General features: G+C 35.3%; 2 protein-coding genes across 3 annotated transcripts; both read left to right on the forward strand.

Moving 5' to 3' along the window:
* Nucleotides 1-1,031: 1,031 nt before the first annotated feature.
* LOC131650233 (uncharacterized) lies at nucleotides 1,032-1,649 on the forward strand. The gene is made up of 2 exons (XM_058919952.1): nucleotides 1,032-1,400; nucleotides 1,482-1,649. The coding sequence occupies exons 1-2, from the start codon at nucleotides 1,032-1,034 to the stop codon at nucleotides 1,647-1,649; spliced, it is 537 nt and encodes a 178-aa protein (XP_058775935.1).
* A 4,007-nt stretch (nucleotides 1,650-5,656) lies between these two features.
* LOC131652325 (uncharacterized) lies at nucleotides 5,657-21,501 on the forward strand. 2 transcript variants are annotated; one of them, XM_058922162.1, is made up of 23 exons: nucleotides 5,657-5,893; nucleotides 7,152-8,145; nucleotides 8,759-8,874; nucleotides 9,976-10,184; nucleotides 11,788-11,907; nucleotides 12,063-12,191; nucleotides 12,305-12,430; nucleotides 12,806-12,861; nucleotides 12,986-13,085; nucleotides 13,454-13,571; nucleotides 13,696-13,905; nucleotides 14,081-14,405; nucleotides 14,682-14,775; nucleotides 14,969-15,077; nucleotides 15,159-15,424; nucleotides 15,546-15,670; nucleotides 15,962-16,196; nucleotides 17,630-17,818; nucleotides 17,907-18,190; nucleotides 18,420-18,627; nucleotides 18,709-18,948; nucleotides 19,793-19,878; nucleotides 20,520-21,501. In XM_058922162.1, the coding sequence occupies exons 2-23, from the start codon at nucleotides 7,304-7,306 to the stop codon at nucleotides 20,677-20,679; spliced, it is 4,347 nt and encodes a 1,448-aa protein (XP_058778145.1). In that variant the 5' UTR covers nucleotides 5,657-5,893; nucleotides 7,152-7,303; the 3' UTR covers nucleotides 20,680-21,501. The 2 variants fall into 2 exon arrangements, with proteins under 2 accessions (XP_058778145.1, XP_058778144.1); XM_058922161.1 differs by having other exon boundaries at nucleotides 7,158-8,145.
* The last annotated feature ends 965 nt before the right edge of the window (nucleotides 21,502-22,466 follow it).

Genomic DNA, 22,466 nt, shown 5'->3' on the forward strand with positions numbered 1-22,466 from the left:
AGAAAAGGAAAACAAACATGTGGGGATACAAGACATCAATTTGAACAACAAGCAGAAATACAAAAGTATTGATGCAAAAAAGGTTTTGAAACTAAAACTAGAAACGCATGTTACAACAACATTTAAGGGCAAAGGAGCTAGTAGGACCAAGCATGCAGCAGAAGATGGATTTAGAAATTACCAACAGAAAGTGGTTGGCCCTTATCAGTTAAAGAATACTACGCATCATGTGAAGGACAATGCAAAGAGAATCTCTGGTGCAAGAAAGGCTCACACCGTGGATGAAGGAGAAGATTTTTGACTCAATTTTCCTGATATCAAGTTGTCCCAAAACATGAGTAACACCTGTAGTGATATTGCCATCAGTACAAGACCGCATGATAAGGATAGTCACAAAATGAACTCTATGCTAGATATGATAGGGGGTGGGGTTCACAATGAGGATGTTGAAGAGTGCTAAGAGGAAAATAGTCATGGAATTAAGAGACAATTGGAAGACATGGAAGTGGTTCGGGAAACTCATAATGATTGATTGGTTGAGGGCCCAAATTTTTTTATAGTGTTGATGATGAATGTCCAAAATGAAATAATAGTTTGGAATTGTATAAGAGCAGTTGGAAAAGCATTCTATAGATATAGTAAGCATTATATAGAATTGTATAGGCCTACTATATTTTAATTATGGAAACTAGGTGTGATTCTGCAAAATTGACTAAAAAATTCAAGATGTTGGGGTTTGATGGATTGATTTATATGGAGAATCAAGGATATGTAAGTGGAATTATTGCAAGCTAGAAGAAGCAATTCTTGTTAGTCAAGTTTGATCAGAAAGCTATGTAATACTTACATTTAATTGAGAGTCACCAGAACAAAAAGGTGGAGTTAAAGATTATTACTAGTGGAATGAATGTGCCTTGGTTAATAGCTGGTGATTTTAATGGAATATCTAATATAAGAGATAAAAAGGTGGAGTTCCTACTTATGCTAGAAAATGCCTCAGCTTCAGAAATCGAATTAATGACTGTAAGTTAATGGATCTTGGAAAGAGTGGGCTGAGATTTACGTGGAAAGGACCTTTATATCATGTAGGACAAATAATTTATGAGAAACTTGATAGAGCAATGTGTAATGATATTTGGAGATTGGAGTTTCCGGATGCATACATGAAAGTTTTAGCAAGGGTTGAGTTCTCTGATCATCATCCCCTTATGATCACCTTGGATCCTTCTACTAATAGGAAAGAAGAGAAAAAATTTAGGTTTGAGAGTGCATGGATAATGAATGATACTTATCAGAATGATAAGCGAATTTACATGAATTTGAAACAAGTTAAAGAAGATATCAAAGAATGGAAAGAGGATACCATGGAGCAAATTATTCGAAGAAAGAGAAAAATTATGGCAAGGCTTAGTGGTATTCAAATTCGTTTTCAAAGAAATGCTTAGAATCCAGGTTTGAAAAATCTTGAGCATTTTTTGCAGACTGAAATGACTGATATTGTCAAAAAGAAGGAAGTGATATGGTATCAATGTTCAAGGGCTGATTGGCTTATTAACAGGGATCAGAACACTAAATACTATCACATGAAAGTTATTACGAGGAGGCGCATAAACAAGATTCTTATGCTGCAAGACTTGAGTGGCCACTAGATTGAAGATGTTGGAGAGATTCATTAAATGATTAATCAGTATTATAAAGAGCTCTTTTCCTTGGGAAACAGTTGGAATAACTGGTATCAATCACCCATCACTTTCCCAAAGTTGGACGTGCTTGATAGAGAAAACTTGGAGGGTGTTGTGACTGATGAGTTATATTTTTGCTATGCATTCGTGGAAAGCGCCAGGACCAGATGGATATCCTGCAGGCTTTTATAAAAAAATAATGGGACATTTATTTAATTCCCAAAGTAGATAACCTGGTGAATGAGAATCCGTTTATACCTATATCACTCTGCAATACTATTTATAAAGTGGTGAGAAAAATTATTGTGGAGTGAATTAAGAATTACATGCAGAAGTTAGTTTCGCCTTATCAAATCAGTTTTGTTCCAGGGAGAGAAGTTCACGAAAATATCATTATAGCTAAAGAGGTCATGCATATAATGAATAAGAAGAAATGGAAGAAATTATTCTTTTCTATTAAAGTTGACTTGTCTAAAGCTTATGACAAGTTAAATTGGGAATACATTCTGAATATCTTACGTGAAATTGAGTTGCCCGATAATATTGTTAATATAGTAATGCATGCAATTACGAGTGTGAATACGAATGTCAACTAGAATGGCAATATGAACGAGTATTTTTGACCTCAGCGTGGAATACGCCAAGGGGACCCAATATCTCCATATCTGTTCGTGATAGGGATAGATAAACTGCCGCATTTGATAGAGCACAAAGTTTAGAATAAGAAGTGGCGAATGTTCAGTATGGGAAAACAAGGGCCTCTTATCAGTCACCTTATGTTTGTCGATGATTTACTCTTGTTTGGTGAAGCTACAGAGAACCAAATGGAGCGTATCATGAGTACTTTAAGGACCTTTTGTCAAATGTCTGGCCAGGAGTTAAGTAAGGAGAAAACTAGCATTTTGTTTTCCAATAATGTCAAAAGAGGAATGAAGTTGAAGTTTCTTAACCTCTCAGGTTTCAAGGAGATGCATAATTTTGGAAAATATCTAGGTGTGCCTCTTAAAGGAAGCAAGATGAAGAGTACTGATTACCATTACTTGATAGAGCAGTCATCGACCAAGTTGGCTAGTTGGAAAACCAACCATCTTTCACTAGCTGACCATGTTACCTTGTGCAAGATTATGCCGCGGGCGGTTCCAAAATATCCTATGATGTCAGATATGTTTCCTAAAAAGTGTGTGGAGGATATCCATGGGTTGTAGAGAAATTTCATTTGGGGTGAAACCAACAATAGCAAAAAGATTCATGTAGTTAACTGGGACACCATCACCAAGCCAAAGACGTATGGTGGTTTAGGTTTAAGAAAATTTGACTTGATGAATAAAACATGTATTGCAAAGTTAAGCTGGAAAATCATATGCAACTCGAATGACTCATGGTGTAGGGTTTTGAGGAGCAAATACCATTTTGCAGATTCTCTTGCAAATCTCAATTTCAAAGTGTCTAATTCAGGACTTTGGAGGGAGATTATTAAAACTGCCCCGTTTATTATGAGTGCAGGTATTTGGAACATCGGGGATGGGCGGAATATCCATGCTTGGGAAGATAATTGGCTGGAAGTTGGAAGAAACTTGCTGGACTATCAAGTCAGTGTACCAGAAGAGTTGGAAGATGCTAGAGTTTGTGACTTGATGGATACTAGTGGAAATTAGAACTGGAGCTTACTGAAGCCATGAATGCCTACAAGAATCATGCAAAAGATGAAGGCTATTTTAACGCCTAATAATGGGGAAGCTGGAGATGAATTTGCAATTGAAACTAAACTGGATGGTTCTTTGGCAGTTAAGCATATTTATGTGCATGTGTTTAGATTATGTAGGATCAGAAGATGAGGATTGGAAGAGAGTTTGGAATCTGAATGCCCCTAAAAGAGTCAAGAGTATCATGTGGTTGCTTAAACATGATAAACTTCTAACCAATGCTAGGAAAAGTAGGAAGGGATTGATGGGCTCGACTATGTGCAGTCTATGCGAGAAAACAACAAAAACAACAATTTATGTTATGCATAACTGTGATAGTGCAAGACAAATGTGGACTTCTCTTATCCCACACGGGCAAGGTGGTTTGTTCTTTGGGAAAAATTTGCAGAATTGGTTTAAAAACAATATTAGAAATCGTTCTTGGAGTAGTATTTGGGCTATAAGGTGTCATGCTTTATGGACTTGGATAAACATAGAAGAACACGATAATAATTTCGTGAGGCCTTTTAATACAAGTTTGTGGATTATGCAGAAGGCCAAAGATTACCAAGATTCAAAAGGGATGGATAAGCGCTTTCAAGTTAGAGAATCAGTGACAAAGATGATTATGTGGATGCCTCCAACTAGCCATGTAGATAAACTCAATATTGATGGTTCCTGCAATATTTAATTTTCTCTTTGGACGACCCTCCTTTGTACAAAAAAATAAAATAAAAGTCAACTTGTTGATTTTGAGTTATCTTGCATTTGAAGAGAACCTTTTGAATTTTCAAATTTCAAATACAAGAGTATCTTAACACACTGGTTATTATTATTATTTATTATATTTTTACTTTGTGCACTCTGGTTCCTAGGGGAAAGGGGCCCTAGTAATCCAGAATTCGTGCCGAGAGGTAGGGGTGGGAATAAGCCAGGCCGGCCTACAAAGGCCGGCCTACAGGGGCCTATGGCCTAGCTTATATAAGACCAGACTAGACCATGTTTATTTAAAAAAAAGGTCAGACTTAGGCTTTTTTAAAAGCCTATTTAATAAAATAGGTCAGTCTTAGGCTATTAAAAAAGTCTATGAAGCCTTATAGGTCGGTTTATATTTTCATGTATATTAAAAATAGGCTAAATAGATCAGCATATGTTTGCATGTATATTAGAAAAAAGGCTTAATAGGCAAGCCTATATATGCATATATGTTAGAACAAAGGCTAAATAGGTCGGCTTATATATGCATATCTAGGACGACTTATAAGGCTTTTTAAATAATATGGATTAATTGAAAACCATAATAAAAAATAGGCTTTTAAATAGGCTTTCAGGCCAGACCAGACTTTCAAAAAGGTCAGGCCAGACAAAAAAAAGAGCATATCATAGGCTACTGGCCAGACTCAGGCCTTTCAAGTAGTATATCATAGGCTAGGCTGGTCAAATATTGTTCCTACCTGAAATCGAACTCGGTATTCCCCGAACTTCATCCTTAGCAGGAGTTCGTTTACCACTCGAGTCCAATTGCCTGATTTATTATTATTATTATTTATAAATTAATTTGAGAATAATTTCCTTTTTGGTACAATAAAAAATGAATTTATCAATCAATTCAAAACAAAATATAAATTCAACCAACAAACTTTTTTCCCATTTAAAAAAAGAGTCCACTCTTTAATAGACATGTTAAAGAATTTGGATTTTATTTATTTATAACTCTTTATAATACAATTACTTAGTCTTTTATTTTTATTTTTTATGAAAGAGGATAGAAATCTATAAAAAAAACTACAACTGTACAATGCAATTATAGTGACGACTCATCTCTACATCATCAGCAACAAGGAAACAATCAATTTGAGCAGAAAATTACTCAAACAATTAAATTTGAATCCTTCATCCTAAATTTCCAAAGCCGACCTTAGTTCATGATAATAAGTGTGACACACTGTCTTTCAGTGAATATCACTTCAATTTTATATAATGTAATATTAATTATTTTTTAAAAATCTTTTAATAATTTTTTAAAAAGGTTTTTATTGTTTTACAAACGTTTTTATTATTTTTAAAATCTATTACTATGTAGTACTGGAGCAAGTGTAACCGTTCCTAGTACGGAGAGTAGTAGTAGCATACAGCTAGACAAGTGAAGGTGACACTGAAAAAGTAGGGTAACCCTGAAATTATGAAGAAGAAGGAGGGTAGATAAGGAGTATATACCAAAATTAAGGTTCAATCATTCATTTGCAGTAATAATATAATAAAAGTAATAAAAGCAGCGTAAATGACTGAGATAGATCAGTGTCCAGCTATACAAAACGTAGCTTCCATTGGACTCTTTTTCCTACGTTACTCTCTCTCTCTCTCTCTCTTTCGTTCAAAATTCTTCATTCTCTAAAAATTTAACCAAAAAGTTAAAGCAAAAGTGAAACAAAAAACGATTCTCACTCACTTGGACTATCTGCTTCCAATTCTTTCAACCCCAAACCAAACAGATTCTAAGATTCCTTCTCTCCGATTTTCACTCTTACGGTTAGTTGCTTCATTCACTCTTGCTTCAACTACTTCGATCACCTACTTCTTGATTCGTTGTTAGGTTTTTTGCTTCGTTTTTCACTTGATCATTCCGATCGCATTGCATGAGAATTTGTAATTTTGTTTTCCGTTTTTTTTTTATTCCAATTCTTCTGTGAATTGATTCGTGATCGAGGTTTGCTTGTATGCTGTGGACTTGAATTTCACTGTTGTAGAGGTTTCTAAATTTTGGATAATTCGGGATTTTAAGGAATGATTACGAATTGACAAATAAACTACTTATGTAATCGATGAAGTATTTATTTATATATTTATTGCTCTGAGAAATGAAATGGAAGGTTATCAGAAAATTAGGATATATATGCATACTTGTGCATAACATGCTGCCAATTTTAGGTTGTAGTATTTTGTATGTACAATTCAAATGGTAAAATGTTGCACTGAAATTTGATGTATTTTGATGCGAGTTCAAACCAGCGATTCTCACTCTGTATGAGTGACTTTTGGAGCTAGGCTTTTTAAAACAAGTGTTTAGTAACTAATTTATTAATGCTGTTGAATAAGAGTATTAATCATTCTTTGAAATTTATTTTTGGATGAATAGGGCAATCTGAAGCAATTCATTGCCCGGATCCATGTTGTAATGAGGTTGATGTTATGCTAGCTTTTATAAGAGATAATGTCAATGGCATAGTTAAATATATGTGGCAGCAAGAGTCAGTATTTGGTTGATTGAGATATATGGTTCCTATGTTACAGTTTTTAGCTGACGGAATACCATTTTTGGGATCCAAACTTTCCTGCAATCTTTAACATGTGATAAGGTGTTCAACAATTTAGAATGACTTCAAACTGAGGCTACTAAAATGGTTAATTAGATTAAGTCATTTGTCATTGAGTGCCATAGTTATACTTCAAGCTGACGAAATATATGGACATGTTCACACACATTTAAGATCTGACTACACTGTGACATTGTTTTTCATGGGTTATTTGATTTTATTGGAAATTTCTTCGTTGGATATGTTATCTCAGTGATATTTCTGATGTGTGATGTTGTTGTCTCTGTGAACATTAGCAATCTAACTTAAAGTTTCACAAGATTATACGGCCCACTTTAGTTTGCTTTATAATAGCACACTGTATCTATATGTAAATATAACTTACTGAGTAATGGTTGTTTTAAGCTCTAATATATGCGAAAGTATGAACCTTTCTGTTTCTCTTATTGACTGATAATCTCCTGTATATTAAGTTGCAGAATGTATGTATAAAAGTGACTTCCTTTAGTACGCATCACTATGGAGGTGGCTTTCAGAATAACTGCCGATGGTCATTTTCATAGAGCTGATTGAAACTTTACATTGATTCTGAGTTCTACTGCTACCTACGGTGCCGTAGGTGGTGATGCTCTCTTCGGTGATGCTTAAGTATCTCTGGTGCTGCATTATATTGGGATATCTTCATATATCATGCCTTTCTCTTAGTTCAGGACAACATTTGAACAGTGGCACTGGCTTGGAAGTCTTTTTGGGTTACACCGACTCACTAATTAGAGATGATTCTCAACTTGATGAATTTGCATTTGCTGAAACATCAACTTTGTCACTCTCAACGAATGAGTCTGTTTCTTGTGAGGACTTGGAAGGTGTAGGATCTTTTAATACGACATGCTTGCTGAGCTCAACTCATTACTTGAAATCTGATATTCTCATATATGGTGTTGGAAACCTGGAGATACTTTCCCATGTTTCACTTTTATGTCCTGTTGATGGGTGCATGATTAAAGTCAATGTGTCTGGCAACATTAAACTTGGTCAAAATGCATCTATTGTTGCTGGTTCTGTTATTTTATCAGCCGCTAATGTCACTATGGACTACAAGTCTTCTATAAACTCATCAGCTTTGGGTGGACCGCCACCTTCCCAAACCAGTGGCACACCTGTTGATAATGTAGGAGCCGGTGGAGGGCATGGAGGGCGTGGTGCATCTTGTTTAAAAAACGATAAGACAAACTGGGGTGGTGATGTTTATTCATGGTCCACGTTGTCTAAACCAAAGAGTTACGGGAGCAAGGGTGGTGGAAAATCTACTGAAAAGAAATATGGAGGGAATGGCGGGGGACATATTGAGCTTATAGTGAAGGACACTCTATATGTAAATGGGTCTGTTACTGCAGAGGGAGGAGATGGAGGGTATGATGGGGGAGGTGGTTCTGGTGGAAGTATTTTGGTATATGCCGTAAAATTGTGAGTATAAAGTACTTGTCAGTCTGTAATCATGTGATCATATATACCTGCTTTTCATGTTATGGCTTCTAAACTACTTTTAAGGTGTCTGTAACTATTATGGTTGTCTGTAACTATTAATTGAAGAGGGGCATTTCTAAAGCCTCTGAAGTCGCTCTTACTAACAATTACTATTTGCTAATTTCTAGTTGCTACACTATAATTAGTAGTTTTAATACATATAAAAGGGTTCCGAAGTGTCAACGGTTAGATAGTAGCATACTCCTATATCTCTAAAAAGGAAAATTATGTTAATAGTGAATATTAGAGATTTGTGGTCTCTGCTGACGATGACATATTGTCTAAATTTCTGTTTACATGGATTTCCTTTGGCATTTGGCCCATGGTCATTTACAATTTGCATATGGCATTATTATTTTTCTTCTGAAGAAGTACTGATATTTTTGGAAATGTATTGTCCAAGACAATATAATTTGTCTTTATTGAAGGTTTTTGAGTATTTCTAGTTTTTACTACTGTCTTTATGATAGATTTATCAGGGAACTAACACATGTTTTCTAGTGTAATGTTCTTGTAACATTCTTACGGCCTTCATTTTTTTGGATGAGTGTAGGAAGGGATATGGTACTATAAGTGCTGCTGGTGGGATGGGATGGGGTGGAGGCGGTGGAGGGAGAATATCACTTGACTGTTACAGCATACAAGAAGATTTAAAAATTACTGTCCATGGTTTGTTCCCATTCACTTTTTGTTCATAGTGGTTAAATCAATGATGACTCCTACTTGATGTTTAATTCTACTGTAAAAATGTTAATTAATCTTTGTAAATCATAATGCCAAAGTTTAGAAGTTCCTTTGAACAAAATAAAAGTTGTTCGTAATTTTTTTATATAAGCATAAGCCAAATACCCCGTATTTACTGAAAGAAAATGAACTTAGGTAAAGGAAGGATGCTTCTTTCCTAAAGGAATAGAGAATTATATAATACTTACTAAGCTACCTACAGGCTACAGTAGGTGATACATGAAATGTATGAAAGGAAAATTTTCATTTTTAATTGAGAACCTGGCCTGTTTTTAATCCTTTAAATTTTTTGAGTACAGAGTGCTGAATTCATTTGTCAACAAAAGCTCTCAACTTGCCAGGCTTTCAATTGGATTTTGAGTATTTCTTGAAAGTTGTTCTCCTGTTTTAGATTTCTGGAATCAGTCCATTATTCCATGTTAGAGTCCATTTTTATGTGATTGGCTTTCAATTGTCACATTGATGTCCTTAGTGTCAATCAAGTATCTATTTCCGTCTCTTGCAAGTTGCAAGCTTAATTCTTTCAGACTCTGAGGTTGTGTGTCAACTGTCAAGTATTCTGCATCAATTTCTTCATTGGCAGATGCAGTGGGGACAATATGGATGAATATTAAATAACAAACTAGGATAGGAGAATGGGTGAGAGAAAACAGTTAGGTGGTTTTTTCAAATAATTTAAGTTTGTTTTACTATGAAATTACTTTATTACCTTCTGGTTTTGTGTTGTTAACTTGAAGGATTGCCCTTATATCCTTGTGAAAAGAGGTGGATGCCGACCGCTGCCCAAACGCAAGAAGTTTAATATTCCGCTTTACACATCTGCACAAAACCTGAATCTTTTGGCGGTGTTGATGTTGCACTTCATGTTTTTATATATGTTCTCTTTGTACAAAGTTTTTGGCTGACACTGTAATAGTTGTATCTTCAATTTTTTCAATCCATATAACATGCAAGCATACTTTATTTTATTTTGTAATCAGAATTACAGAAAAAACTTCTATGTAATACGTGCATTTGCTGTGACAGGTGGTTCGAGTATTGGCTGTACTGGGAATTCTGGAGCAGCTGGCACGTATTTCAACGCAAATTTACTAAGTTTGAGAGTCAGTAATGACAATGTGTCAACAGAAACAGAAACTCCTTTGCTTGACTTCTCAACCAGCCCTTTATGGTCAAATGTTTATGTGGAAAATAATGCAAAAGTTTTGGTTCCACTTGTTTGGTCCAGAGTTCAGGTAGGAAAATTTTACATATTATGTACTATGACAAACAGACATTCATATTTTTTTTTTTGAAAAGTTGTTTATTTATAAGCATCAACATGTTTACACTTTACATTAGTACAAAATGCTATTAAAATTGTTGTTTGCCATTTTATTACTATTTTTTACGCATTTTTCAGAGAATTTTGGTATGATAGACAACTTTTTTCATAAGGCCACATATCACATCCACTTCCATGTTTCACAAAGCATCCTTAAAGTTTTTGCCATTTTTTTTTGGGGAAATTCAAATGATCTGTAAGCTAGATTATTCAACTTGTCTCTCAAAGGCCCCATGACATTGAAGCACGGTCACGGTGCATATCTGATTCGGCTATATGTCGTTCGTTGAAAAATATAGGATACAACATATTTAAGATACACATATAACAAAAATCAAAATAAAAATATAGCTCTTGAACATTGCCACATATAAAATAGAATTGCAAATCATTGCGCGCAAAAACCAAAATCCAAACACAGTTTTTAGGACATTACTAAATATTAAATAAAATTTTCATATCATTGTGTTGCTTCTGGTTCTGGATAACTGGTCTGGATGTCTCTCTGTCTCCTCATGGTTATTGTAGTGCTGTGTCTAGAAAAAAGAGTAGAAAAAATGGGTAGTGCAATCAAGGAGGGGAGCAGAGCACACATTGGAACTGTGGAAAAAAATATTTAAAATTGGTAACCGTGAAATTGAATGGATGCATTAAAATTTACATGTACTATATCAACTAAAAGAAAGAGGAAGTAATTGGAGGAGAGAGGAGCAATCAAGGAGGGGAAAATCTTGATTCATGTTCTAGAAATTGAACAGCCATGAGCTGACTCGCTGTATCCGTGGCGAGTCAACAATGTATCAGCTTTTTTGTTTTATTATTTTTAAAAAACTGATACTCCTTCAATACCTATCAACGAAGTATCGTGATGCATTAGCATATCAGTACGTGTCTGGTACCATTTGGATGCATTTTTTGCATATCCGTGCTTCACAGCCCCATAATAAGTAAATATATATATCAAGCTTGGTTCATATGACCTATATTCTTTGTGCCAAGAGAGGGTTGTGATGGAATATATATAAGTAGGCTAGTCATATCTTGTAACTATTTTAGTATGGACTTTTTTATTTTTTTAATTACATTATGACTATATAGGCATATCTATTGTGTAACTTAGACAAATGGATTCAATTGTATGTGTATCTTTTCTTTCCTCCTTAGCAACTTCTGTCTATCTTTGAGTCACTATATAAAACGTTGTGTGTGGGACTATGACAGAGCCATGGCTTTTAACAGTATATATCAATGCTAGTAGAGATTCTTGCAGTGTTTCCCATAACTTGTGGATCACTACCATGGCTTTGTTATGAAGACCCAATTGTTTTCCTTATAGAGGGTTTTCAAGAAAAAAGGTCCCGTGTGAAATTTATTTCTTTAATCCTATTATTGTGTTTGAAAAAAATTTCATTGAGCCATTATAGTTATTTTGTTTAATTTGTTTATTAGTCCTTGCAACTTTTAACCCTTGTAGCCTAACATATGATATTTATTTGAATTCTCTAATTATGAAGGTAAGAGGCCAAATTAGTGTATATAATGGAGGGAGCTTAATTTTTGGGCTGTCTGATTTTCCAATTTCTGAATTTGAGCTTGTTGCTGAAGAGCTTTTGTTGAGTGATTCTATCATAAAGGTACAATATAGCGATTCAAAGTGTTTTTTGTGTAAGTGTTTTGGTTCTATTCTCATTCCATTTAGGGGTTCTTTGTTTTAGAATACTATTTCCGCGAGCTTTAATTTCAGCTGTCAGCCTATTATTTAACAATTTTTTCTTTAATATATCTGAAGGTTTTTGGGGCATTTAGAGTTGCTGTTAAAATGCTACTCATGTGGAACTCCACAATACAAATTGATGGTAGTAAAAGTACAGTTGTGTCTGCTTCAGTACTTGAAGTGAGAAATCTTGCTGTCCTAAGGGTAAATTGTCTTAATCATTAATTCAAGCTATGTGGTATTCTTGGATACAGAACCATATTTCATTCTTTGCGGATCAGAGTGTTCATGGTGATTGTGATTTCTTACCTTTACAGCAAAGTTCCGTCATTAGTTCAAATACAAACTTGGGCTTATATGGTCAGGGACTGCTACAATTGACTGGTAATGGGGATGCAATTAAAGGCCAGCGACTATCCTTGTCTCTTTTCTATAACGTAACTGTAAGTAATTATAAATGCAATGATATTCTTATAGCCTTTTAAGGATTTTTACGTGTTACAATAGATTTATATTACATTCTTCTAGAGTTTTAATTGTTTAGGGCTATCTCTCATGCCAGGGATGCCAATATCCAAAAGATAATATCAATATTCTCTTTTAATCGTTCTGCCTGCCATAAGTAGGAGCAAGAATCTACATGACTAACTTATAGATGGATCAGAAAGATCGAATTTTTAGCATGCACATATTCTATTTGTTATCTTTTCACAGTTTTTTGTTCTCTTTTCATACTACAGCAAGTTTTGTGGGCTGTCACTGTTTCCCAAACTCATGAATTTGTATGCAGCATTTTAACAGCCCTCCTCTCCTGACAGGTTGGTCCTGGTTCTTTACTTCAAGCACCTTTGGATGATGATGATAGTAGAGGCACGTAAGTATGACTGCTTTGTTGTCCCACTGATTGACTTAAAATTTTTTCCATCCAGCCTCTGATCACCTATGAAACTCTAAACTTAATTGCTTATATTGTTTTGTTTTCTTAATTATTTTTGTAGGGTGACTAAACATCTTTGTGAAGCGCAGAGATGCCCAATAGATTTGATAACTCCACCTGACGACTGTCATGTCAATTATACTCTATCCTTCTCACTTCAAGTAAGATTTGTTAATAGGGCAGGTTGTATTCTTAGACATATTTTATTTAAAAAAACAAAATTCCTGTACTATTTTTGGGTTTTCAGTTTATAACACCCTGTTGGAACCTCTTCCCCGCATTTTTGTTGCATTTAATGCAATTTTTGATGCACCAACTATCTCAAAAGCTTAACTTGTTAGGTGAAAGTATGAAGAGTTTTAAACTTCATAGAAAAAAAGTGATCTGAAATACCCACAAGTACAGTGCATTTCTCACAAGCACAACACAGTCAACTTTTTGGTTGGGCATTGCTTTTTTATTGGGATTGCATAAAAAGGATATTTATGTTCAATTAGAACCTTATTGTGAGTTCTTCTGAGTTTTTTAGATTTGTCGTGTTGAGGATCTTAGTGTAAATGGCATTATGAAGGGAAGCATAATTCATATTCACAGGGCAAGAACTGTGGTTGTTGATACCGATGGTGTGATTACAGCCTCTGAATTAGGTAACTATTTTTTTTTTCAAAATCCTGTATTCCTGGTTACTTTCTACTGATGGTGTGATCTTAGTCAAAATGCTAATTGCCAAAAAGGATATTTTTTAGATTTTGATTAGACAGACCTTTTCAGGTTGCACTGAAGGCATAGGTAAAGGGAACTTTTTAAATGGGGCTGGCGGCGGTGCTGGACATGGTGGAAAAGGAGGGTCTGGATATTTCAAAGGGAGAGTGAGTACTGGTGGTAATGAATATGGAAATGCTATTCTTCCATGTGAGTTGGGAAGTGGAACTAAGGGCCCTAATGAGTCATATGGGCATGTTGTTGGAGGAGGGATGATTGGTAAATAGTTTTAAATACTGGAGTTTATATGTTTCAATAAAATGGATTATCTAGGTTGCTTCTGATATTAACATGGATGCAGACTCTATATGTCTGCCTCTTCTTTAAATGAAGAAAATATCTATACTTTTGTAATATTATCTGATCAAAGTTTTTGTTGTTTAAATTTGGCTAGTGATGGGATCCATTCAGTGGCCACTTATGAGGCTTGACCTTTATGGATCCTTGAGGGCCGATGGTGAAAGCTTTAGCAAAGCAATAACAAGCAGTGATGGCTCTTTGGTTGGCGGTCTTGGCGGAGGTTCTGGTGGAACAGTTCTTCTTTTCCTTCAAGAATTCAGGCTTATGGAGAGATCCTCTTTATCTATTGTTGGGGGTAATGGTGGATCCCTCGGTGGTGGTGGTGGAGGAGGAGGTCGAGTTCATTTCCATTGGTCAAAGATTGGTATGGGGGAAGAATATGTTCCTGTTGCAAGTATTACCGGTACCATGAACTATAGGTATGCGTAATCACTTTTCTGTTTTCGGGTTAATAATCACTAATCAGAGCACAATTGAAAGTTCCTGTGTTTCCTTGATCTGTAACACTGTTTTCAACTTTAGAGGACTAATGAACTGACACCATAATCTATTGACAACCAATCTGGTAATTTTTTCTTTTAAGGAACTTGAACCATGGTTAGTTAAATAATGTAATCGTTATTTTGGTAAAAAAGTATTGGACATTTTCTTTAAATAAACTGCTGAAAACCACACCTCTTCATGATTTTAAACAGTGGAGGTGCTGGGGACAATGGTGGTTTTCATGGACAGGAGGGTACCATAACTGGGAAAGCATGTCCTAAAGGCCTGTATGGAATCTTCTGCAAGGTTTGTTCCTTTGGTTATTTTTTTGTTCATTTGTTTTTGCCTAGACTGTTGGATATAAGTATCTAAGTATCACTTTCTGCAGTAAAGAAAAAATATGGAGAAACTAGTGAGCTCTGCTTAGAAAAATTGTTTTTTACGCCCTCTTGTGAGTATTTTCAGAAGACATAATTTTCTGCTCTTGTAAAATTTTCAGGAATGTCCTGTTGGTACTTACAAAGATGTTGACGGTTCTGATGCACATCTTTGCATTCCTTGTCCTCTCGATCTTCTTCCAAATCGTGCAAATTTCATATATAAACGAGGTATCTTTGATGGTTTATATTGGCTTTATGTCCCTACCTTTACTCTATCTCTAATTTTTAATGTGGTTCTTTTCATTGCAGGGGGAGTTACAAAGCGCACTTGTCCATATAAATGTCTATCAGATAAGTATGGAATGCCAAATTGCTACACACCTCTAGAGGAGCTAATTTATACATTTGGGGGTCCCTGGCCATTTTCATTGATGTTGTCATTCATTTTATTGCTTTTGGCTCTGCTACTAAGTACTTTGAGAATCAAGTTGATTGGTGCTGGTACATATCATAGTTCAAGTTCAATTGAACACCATAATCATCAGAGTTTTCCACATCTCCTTTCTCTTTCTGAGGTACTATTCTGATACCAAAATCTGCACTGTTTAATTAGGTATTTATGTGGAAATAATTGACCCTCAACACATTATGTCTGAAACTATTGGATGCTTTACATTTTATGTTTTTGAAAACTAGGTGCGTGGAGCCAAAGCTGAAGAAACTCAAACTCATGTACACAGAATGTACTTTATGGGTCCTAATACTTTCAGAGAACCCTGGCATCTTCCTTACTCGCCTCCCCATGCTATAATTGAAATTGTGTAAGAAAACACTTATTCACATGTGTGCATGTCATGATTCTGATGTTATTTTGCCTAGTGGACCATGTGCTGATAAATACTGAACAATGTATTTATTTTAGTCCAAGTCAGAAATCTTTGCTGTTGCTAAAAATCATGGCTATTCCACTTAGGTGGAACTTAGTTTATTCTGTACTTGTTGAATTCTGATATTTGCCACCAAACAAGTTTTTCTTAGTAGTTTCTATTGTAAAAGACCTCTTGCCACAGGAAACATGATTTTGATTAGGATTTGATCTGAATGGGATGCAGGTATGAGGATGCTTTTAATAGATTTATTGATGAGATCAATTCTGTTGCTGCTTATGATTGGTGGGAAGGATCGGTGCACAGTATACTTTCAATTGTGGCATATCCTTGTGCTTGGTCTTGGAAGCATTGGCGGCAAAGAGTCAAAGTTGGTCGCCTTCAGGAATATGTCAAGTCTGAATATGACCATTCTTGTCTACGCTCCTGTCGTTCCCGTGCTTTGTATAAAGGGATGAAGGTTTGACTTTTAAAACATTTAACATCCTGGAGTAATTTCCATTAATTCCTAGTTATTCACTTTTACCGTTGTAGTTTTTCTTGCAATAGTTAGAGACAATGTAGAATGATGTAGGCAAGAAGAAGCTTTTAGGATTTAACATATTGAAATTTCGTTGTATCAAGGATTTAGTTATAATGATTAATGAGTAAGTAGACTGAAGGTTCATTTGGAATTTGGAAGTGAGAGTAAGGGTGATTTGCTGGTACATAAGGCTTCTTAGCTAAGATACAAACATCCTAGCTAAGATAGAAACATCCTGATAAGAAATGTGGTTGGGCCTAACTCAACCCTACAAAACCGGCGTGTAGGGTGAGGATTGCCCCCACTTATAAGGACATGTTCAAGCCATATATTGTCCGATGTGAGACTCTTAACACACCCCCTCACGCTCAGGACTAGACAACTGGAGCGTGAAAATAAATGGTGGGTGGCCCGATAGTAGAAACCATAGAAGGTGGCCCACCGGATCTTAAACGAGGCTCTTGATACCATGATAAGAAATGTGGTTGGGCCTAACTCAACCCTACAAAACCGTCTTGTAGGGTGAGGATTGCCCCCACTTATAAGGACATGTTCAGGCCATATATTGTCCGATGTGGGACTCTTAACACATCCAAAGAACAATCCAAGACCAATAATGCCTGGTCTGCTCATAATAGCATTTAAAGTAAAGGAAACGACCAAGTTAATCCTAAATTGATATAAAAAAACTTAAAAGCTTCTAGTAAATTTCATGGAATAATACAGTCATCATGAAAAATTAAAGCTAACCTAAAATTCTAAAATGATTTGATTTTTAATGTTGTGATTTATTGATGCTACTGCATCCTATTGATGCTACTGAATACAATTATATTGACCTTTTCACTATCAAAATTTCACTTTTGGTTTTCCTTGGAATGGTTTCCGTAAATTGCATATGTTCTTGAGCATGGTTTGGTATAAGCACAAGCAATAGTAGAGATTTGTACTGATGTATTTTTTCACCCATATTCTATTCATTAAAATGCTTCAACTTCTAAGAATTGTATCTTGATTAGTAGTACACTACCAGAAAGTTTGTTGGTTACTTCTTTGTGATTATCTAGAGGCTCTATAAGCATTCAGTATGTTCACATAAAGCTTGAAAGTTACAACATGGCTGTATCCAAATTCAGAGGATGTTGTCATGTTTATTAGACTGCGTCCTTTTATTTTCATACTAGACGATTATAAACAACAGTGTTATTTAAGCATATGGAAATGTGACATGTGATTTGTATTCTTCTGTTTCCTCCGACAAACTGGTATTTGAATTGAAGACCTTGCAATTAAAAGGTTTTCATATTATTAAGTGACACACACTTTCATCCAAATCTTAGTGTCTTTAAATTAAGAAACAATTGATGCAGGTTGGGGCAACTCCAGATTTAATGGTAGCATTCATCGATTTTTTCCTTGGTGGTGATGAGAAAAGATTAGACATTGTATCAATTATACAAAAGAGATTTCCCATGTGCATAATTTTTGGTGGGGATGGAAACTATATGACGCCTTACAATCTTCACAGTGATACACTTTTGACAAACCTCCTTGGCCAGGTGTCTTGATTATTCCTGTTGTTAAGATTTAGTCATTATTTTTTCTGTATAATAACGGACATATAAATGCCTGATTTTATATTAACAGCATGTCCCAGCAACAGTTTGGAATCGGTTGGAATCTGGACTAAATGCTCAGTTACGGACAGTGAGGCATGGTTCAATTCGTACTGCACTAGGTCCTGTTATTGATTGGATAAATAGTCATGCAAATCCCCAACTTGAGTTTCACGGAGTTAAAGTTGAGCTTGGATGGTTCCAAGCAACAGCTTCTGGTTACTATCAGCTGGGCGTTGTGGTAACAGTTGGAGAATATTCTCTTCATGATTTGCACCAGTCTGATACGTGGGTTGGTACTGACGAAGCTATGAGGTAATTTATGACGCTGAGTTAATGCCACATACATTCAGACTGTAGCTAGGCTCATTCCAAATTCCAATGATAGGGGTTGAGATCAACCATCTCATTTTGAATTTCTTGATTCCTTGATGTTGTTTTCATACCTCCAAGATGGAGATTAGGACGACAAGAATTCTTTTTTTTTAATATAAATACCTTAAGTATAGTAGCTTCAAGGGATTTTGTTTTGTGCTCATGACAGGAAAAATATGGCACATGGAAGAAAGAATCTTCAGCAAATACAACATAATTGGCCATACATGGGCAATGCCTTATCTCTTAAAAGAATAACTGGAGGTATTAATGGTGGCCTCATAAATGATGCTACCTTGAGATCATTGGACTTCAAAAGAGACTATCTATTCCCACTTTCTCTGCTGTTGTGCAACACTAGACCTGTTGGTCGTCAGGTAGTTAAATTGTTTTAGGTGATCCACCTCTCCACAACTATAAACTGAACCATTGTCTAATACATGACACATTTGTTTCAGGATACTGTGCAGCTGCTGATTTCTTTGATGCTTTTAGCTGATCTTTCTGTCACTCTCCTCATGTTGCTTCAGTTCTACTGGATTTCTCTTGCAGCTTTTCTTTCTGTTTTATTAATTCTCCCTCTTTCTCTACTGTCTCCATTTCCTGCCGGTTTGAATGCTTTATTCAGTAAAGAACCTAGAAGAGCATCACTTTCTCGAGTTTATGCACTGTGGAATGCTACTTCTCTGTCTAATATTGTAAGTTCTGCTGGTATTGCAACATCATTTGGTATAATTTCTCATTGCATGTGTAAAGCAGATGAGAAGCAGTAAAAAAAGGCTTTGTTTGTAGGGAGCAACCTGCTGTAGAATTATGGACTACATAAAACTGCTGAAAGATATTGTTAAGCATATGAAAAAGTTCTAACTGCTATAAGGCAATTACTTGGAAATATCAAAGTTACAATTGAAGCTACAATTAAGCATATAAAAAAGTTCTAACTGCTAGTAGTACAGAATTTTCATTTGAAAACACAATATTCTGTGGTAAAATTTTGGGATACAAGGATAATAGTGCTGAGATAATAGGGTTTTAGATAAGGAAGAAACGAAGAGAAAGGATAAAGACTTTGAGTTTTTGAGTTGATACATACCAGGCTAGGTACTACCATTGTTTAGAGTTTCAATTCTAGGCATATTGAATAAGGACAACAACAACTACAACCAAGTCTTATCTCACTAAGTGGTGTCGGCTACATGGATCAACATCTTCCATAATGTTCTATCCAGGATCATGCTTCTATCTAAAACGTCAATCTCAAGATCTTTCTTAATAACTTCTCTTATAGGTTTTCTATGTCTTCCTCTATCTCTAGCTGTTTGACTCCCCTCCATGTGATCTACTCTTCTTACCATAGAATTTACATGTCTTCTCTTTACATGCCCAAACCACCTAAGTCTATTTACATCATCGTTTCTACTATAGATGCTATTCCAACACTCTCTAATATTGAATTTTAAAATTGTTAAGATATATTCTTTCAAGCATCATTTTAAATATATTTCCCGCTTATCTAACATGTGTGTGCATGGGTGTATGCAGGGAGTCGCATTTATTTGTTGCCTCCTTCATTATACATTATCTCATATTCACTCCCCTGATGAGGCAAGTACGCGGAATGTTAAGAGGTAATCAACTACTTAATGGCATCGTTTCATCTCAAACAACATGTTTTACAACCTACCTGCATTCTTGTTTAAATTTACTTGTGTCTAATAGTACATTAAGAAATCAAATCTGAAGAATTATTGCATCATCTTATCCATTCTGCATATACATTTTGGTAAGATTTGTCTGAGAAAGTATATGTATAATATTCAATATAGCTGAAACAAGGATTTACTTGGGGATAGTTAGTCATGATTGAATTTTCAATGCTACATGTTATTTCTAAAATCATTTTTATTCTGTATTTTTACTACCGTTTTACTTGGATTACACTGATACAAGCCAGTGTATCCATGTTAATGAGCTCACGTTGAAATATCATAAAATACTGTCACATTGAAATACAGCCTCTCTTTTTCAAAGCAACTCTCAGATTCAATATTGTCACAATTTTCCAAAGCAGATATAGATGTTTTGCAAAAGGTTGTATTTCACTGAATTTTTTTTAATGGGGAAGAATATTTTAAGGTAGAAAGATTTTAGAGTTCAGGAATTTCCACTAACAAAAAGGCATTTCCTACAGTCATGTCCTCCCTGAGTTCTTGGTGTATTTTTTAACTTGGTACTCTATTTTTAAACTTTTAATGGAATGCTCTTGCAGGGAAGATGATAAATGTTGGCTTTTGCCGATCATCCTTTTTTTATTCAAGTCGGTACAAGCCCGTTTTGTCAATTGGCATATAGCGAATATGGAAATCCAGGATTTTTCTCTATTTTGTCCAGATCCAGATGCCTTTTGGGCACATGAATCTGGTTTATAACATTAGAATGTGCAGAAACATCCACAAAGAGGCTTCATTTAAAGTGGTCGCAAGGATTTGTAGCTGCCTTACCGTGTGAATATACTCAGGAGATGTACAGGAGACTCAAGTACAGGTTGTGCACTTTCCGCTTCATTGTAAAAAAAGAAAAGTCCTAGATTCAGGGGATAGTATATTAAGAAAGAAAGATGTCTTTTTAGTAGTTTTGTTTAATGGTGGTAGCCATTTCCATCTTTTGTGTATTTTAATCTTAAATTTCCAAATTTTGTATATCATTTTTTGCCACTAAATTAAGATGGTTAGCCTTTACTAAAAAAGTTAATGAGTAAATTATAATTTTTGATCCCTAAAACTTAGGGTCCAACAATTTAAGCTATCAAATTTATAAGATGAACAGAGTTTCTTAAATTTAAGAAGTTTATAAATTATGAGATTTGTCCCATTCTTTTACACTGAATGTCAAAGCTTACATATTTGTTTATTGACCAGTTATTCAGCAATACACCAAGTGAGTTTTAAGGGAAAAAAGAAAATTAAAAAAAAAAAGCAATTTCTCATTGCACCCTTGTACAATTGGGGCATTTTAAAAATTCCAAAATGTCCTTATGTGAATTAGGAGATAAATCTTCGAACGCACCAAACACTAGTTTTTGCCTAAATTTAGTTTGAAAATGTATCTCTGAATTCACCGTAGGGTAAATTCGCATATACATCTCCGAACTATGTGTGTGGAGTTAATTTGGAGGTGCACCTCCGAATTATTGTCTGTGTATTTTTTCTAGAACCACTTTACTAAGATTTTGTTGTTTTCAATCCAAACTAATTTTAATTCGATTAAAATTGTCATTATTTATTTCAACGATTAATACAAACGAATATGATAGAACTCAGCAATGCGTTAATAAAACATAATATTGTAGAAATTGAATATAATGGTACAACAATTCTTCTCCAAGTCAATGAAAAATAAACAAAATATAATCGAAAGCATAGTCTACTGAGTATGCATAGTCCTAACACCCCAACTCCTCCTCTGTCTACGGTAACCCATAACATTTCCTGCTTCGGTAAGAATGGAACATGTTAGGGCAAACGTTTCACCGCCACCTCTCTCAAACAACCCAGACTCTAGGTCTTGTCTTGTAATCCGCATAATGTTTTGACAAATCGATAACAAATAAACGACATGGTCATCCATGACCTACTCATTCTCTAGGATCTCCTCATGAGTAAGCTTAGGTGGACGTCTAGGAGCGTCTAGTGTCATATAAGGGTGTGACACAACAAATAGGAGCAACCTAAAGGAGGAGACCTCAGATGTGGCTTCCTGACTACGGTACTTCTTCGGTGCCAGAAGACTCTTAAAATCCTCCAGAATGTCATCCAATTCTCTGCGGATAATACTAATAGGAGCAACCTAAAGGAGGAGACCTCAGAATGATCTGCACATACCCAAATTGTTGCATGCACCGCTTAGGTATATATCTGCACATAATATTCTCACATGATATAACATCAAAATAAGCTAAATGAGAAACTTACTCAAAAATGTGTTGATGAGGGTGTAAAGTGACCTGATGCTGAATGCAGTAGTTAGAAGGAATTGAGAATGACAAGATACAAGTAAATGTTGCTTCAAAACTTGACCTTGAGTGGGAGTTGAAAATGGATAGGGTGAGATAGAGAGAAAGTTTTGATTTTTTGAAAAATGAAGGAGAAGAGGGAGAGTCTGGTGCGAGTTTTAAATATGTTCACCTAGTTCAGAGATGCATCTCCAAAATAATTTT

The sequence above is a fragment of the Vicia villosa genome, linkage group LG2 (genome assembly GCF_029867415.1).
Source record: "Vicia villosa cultivar HV-30 ecotype Madison, WI linkage group LG2, Vvil1.0, whole genome shotgun sequence".
NCBI lineage: Eukaryota > Viridiplantae > Streptophyta > Magnoliopsida > Fabales > Fabaceae > Vicia > Vicia villosa.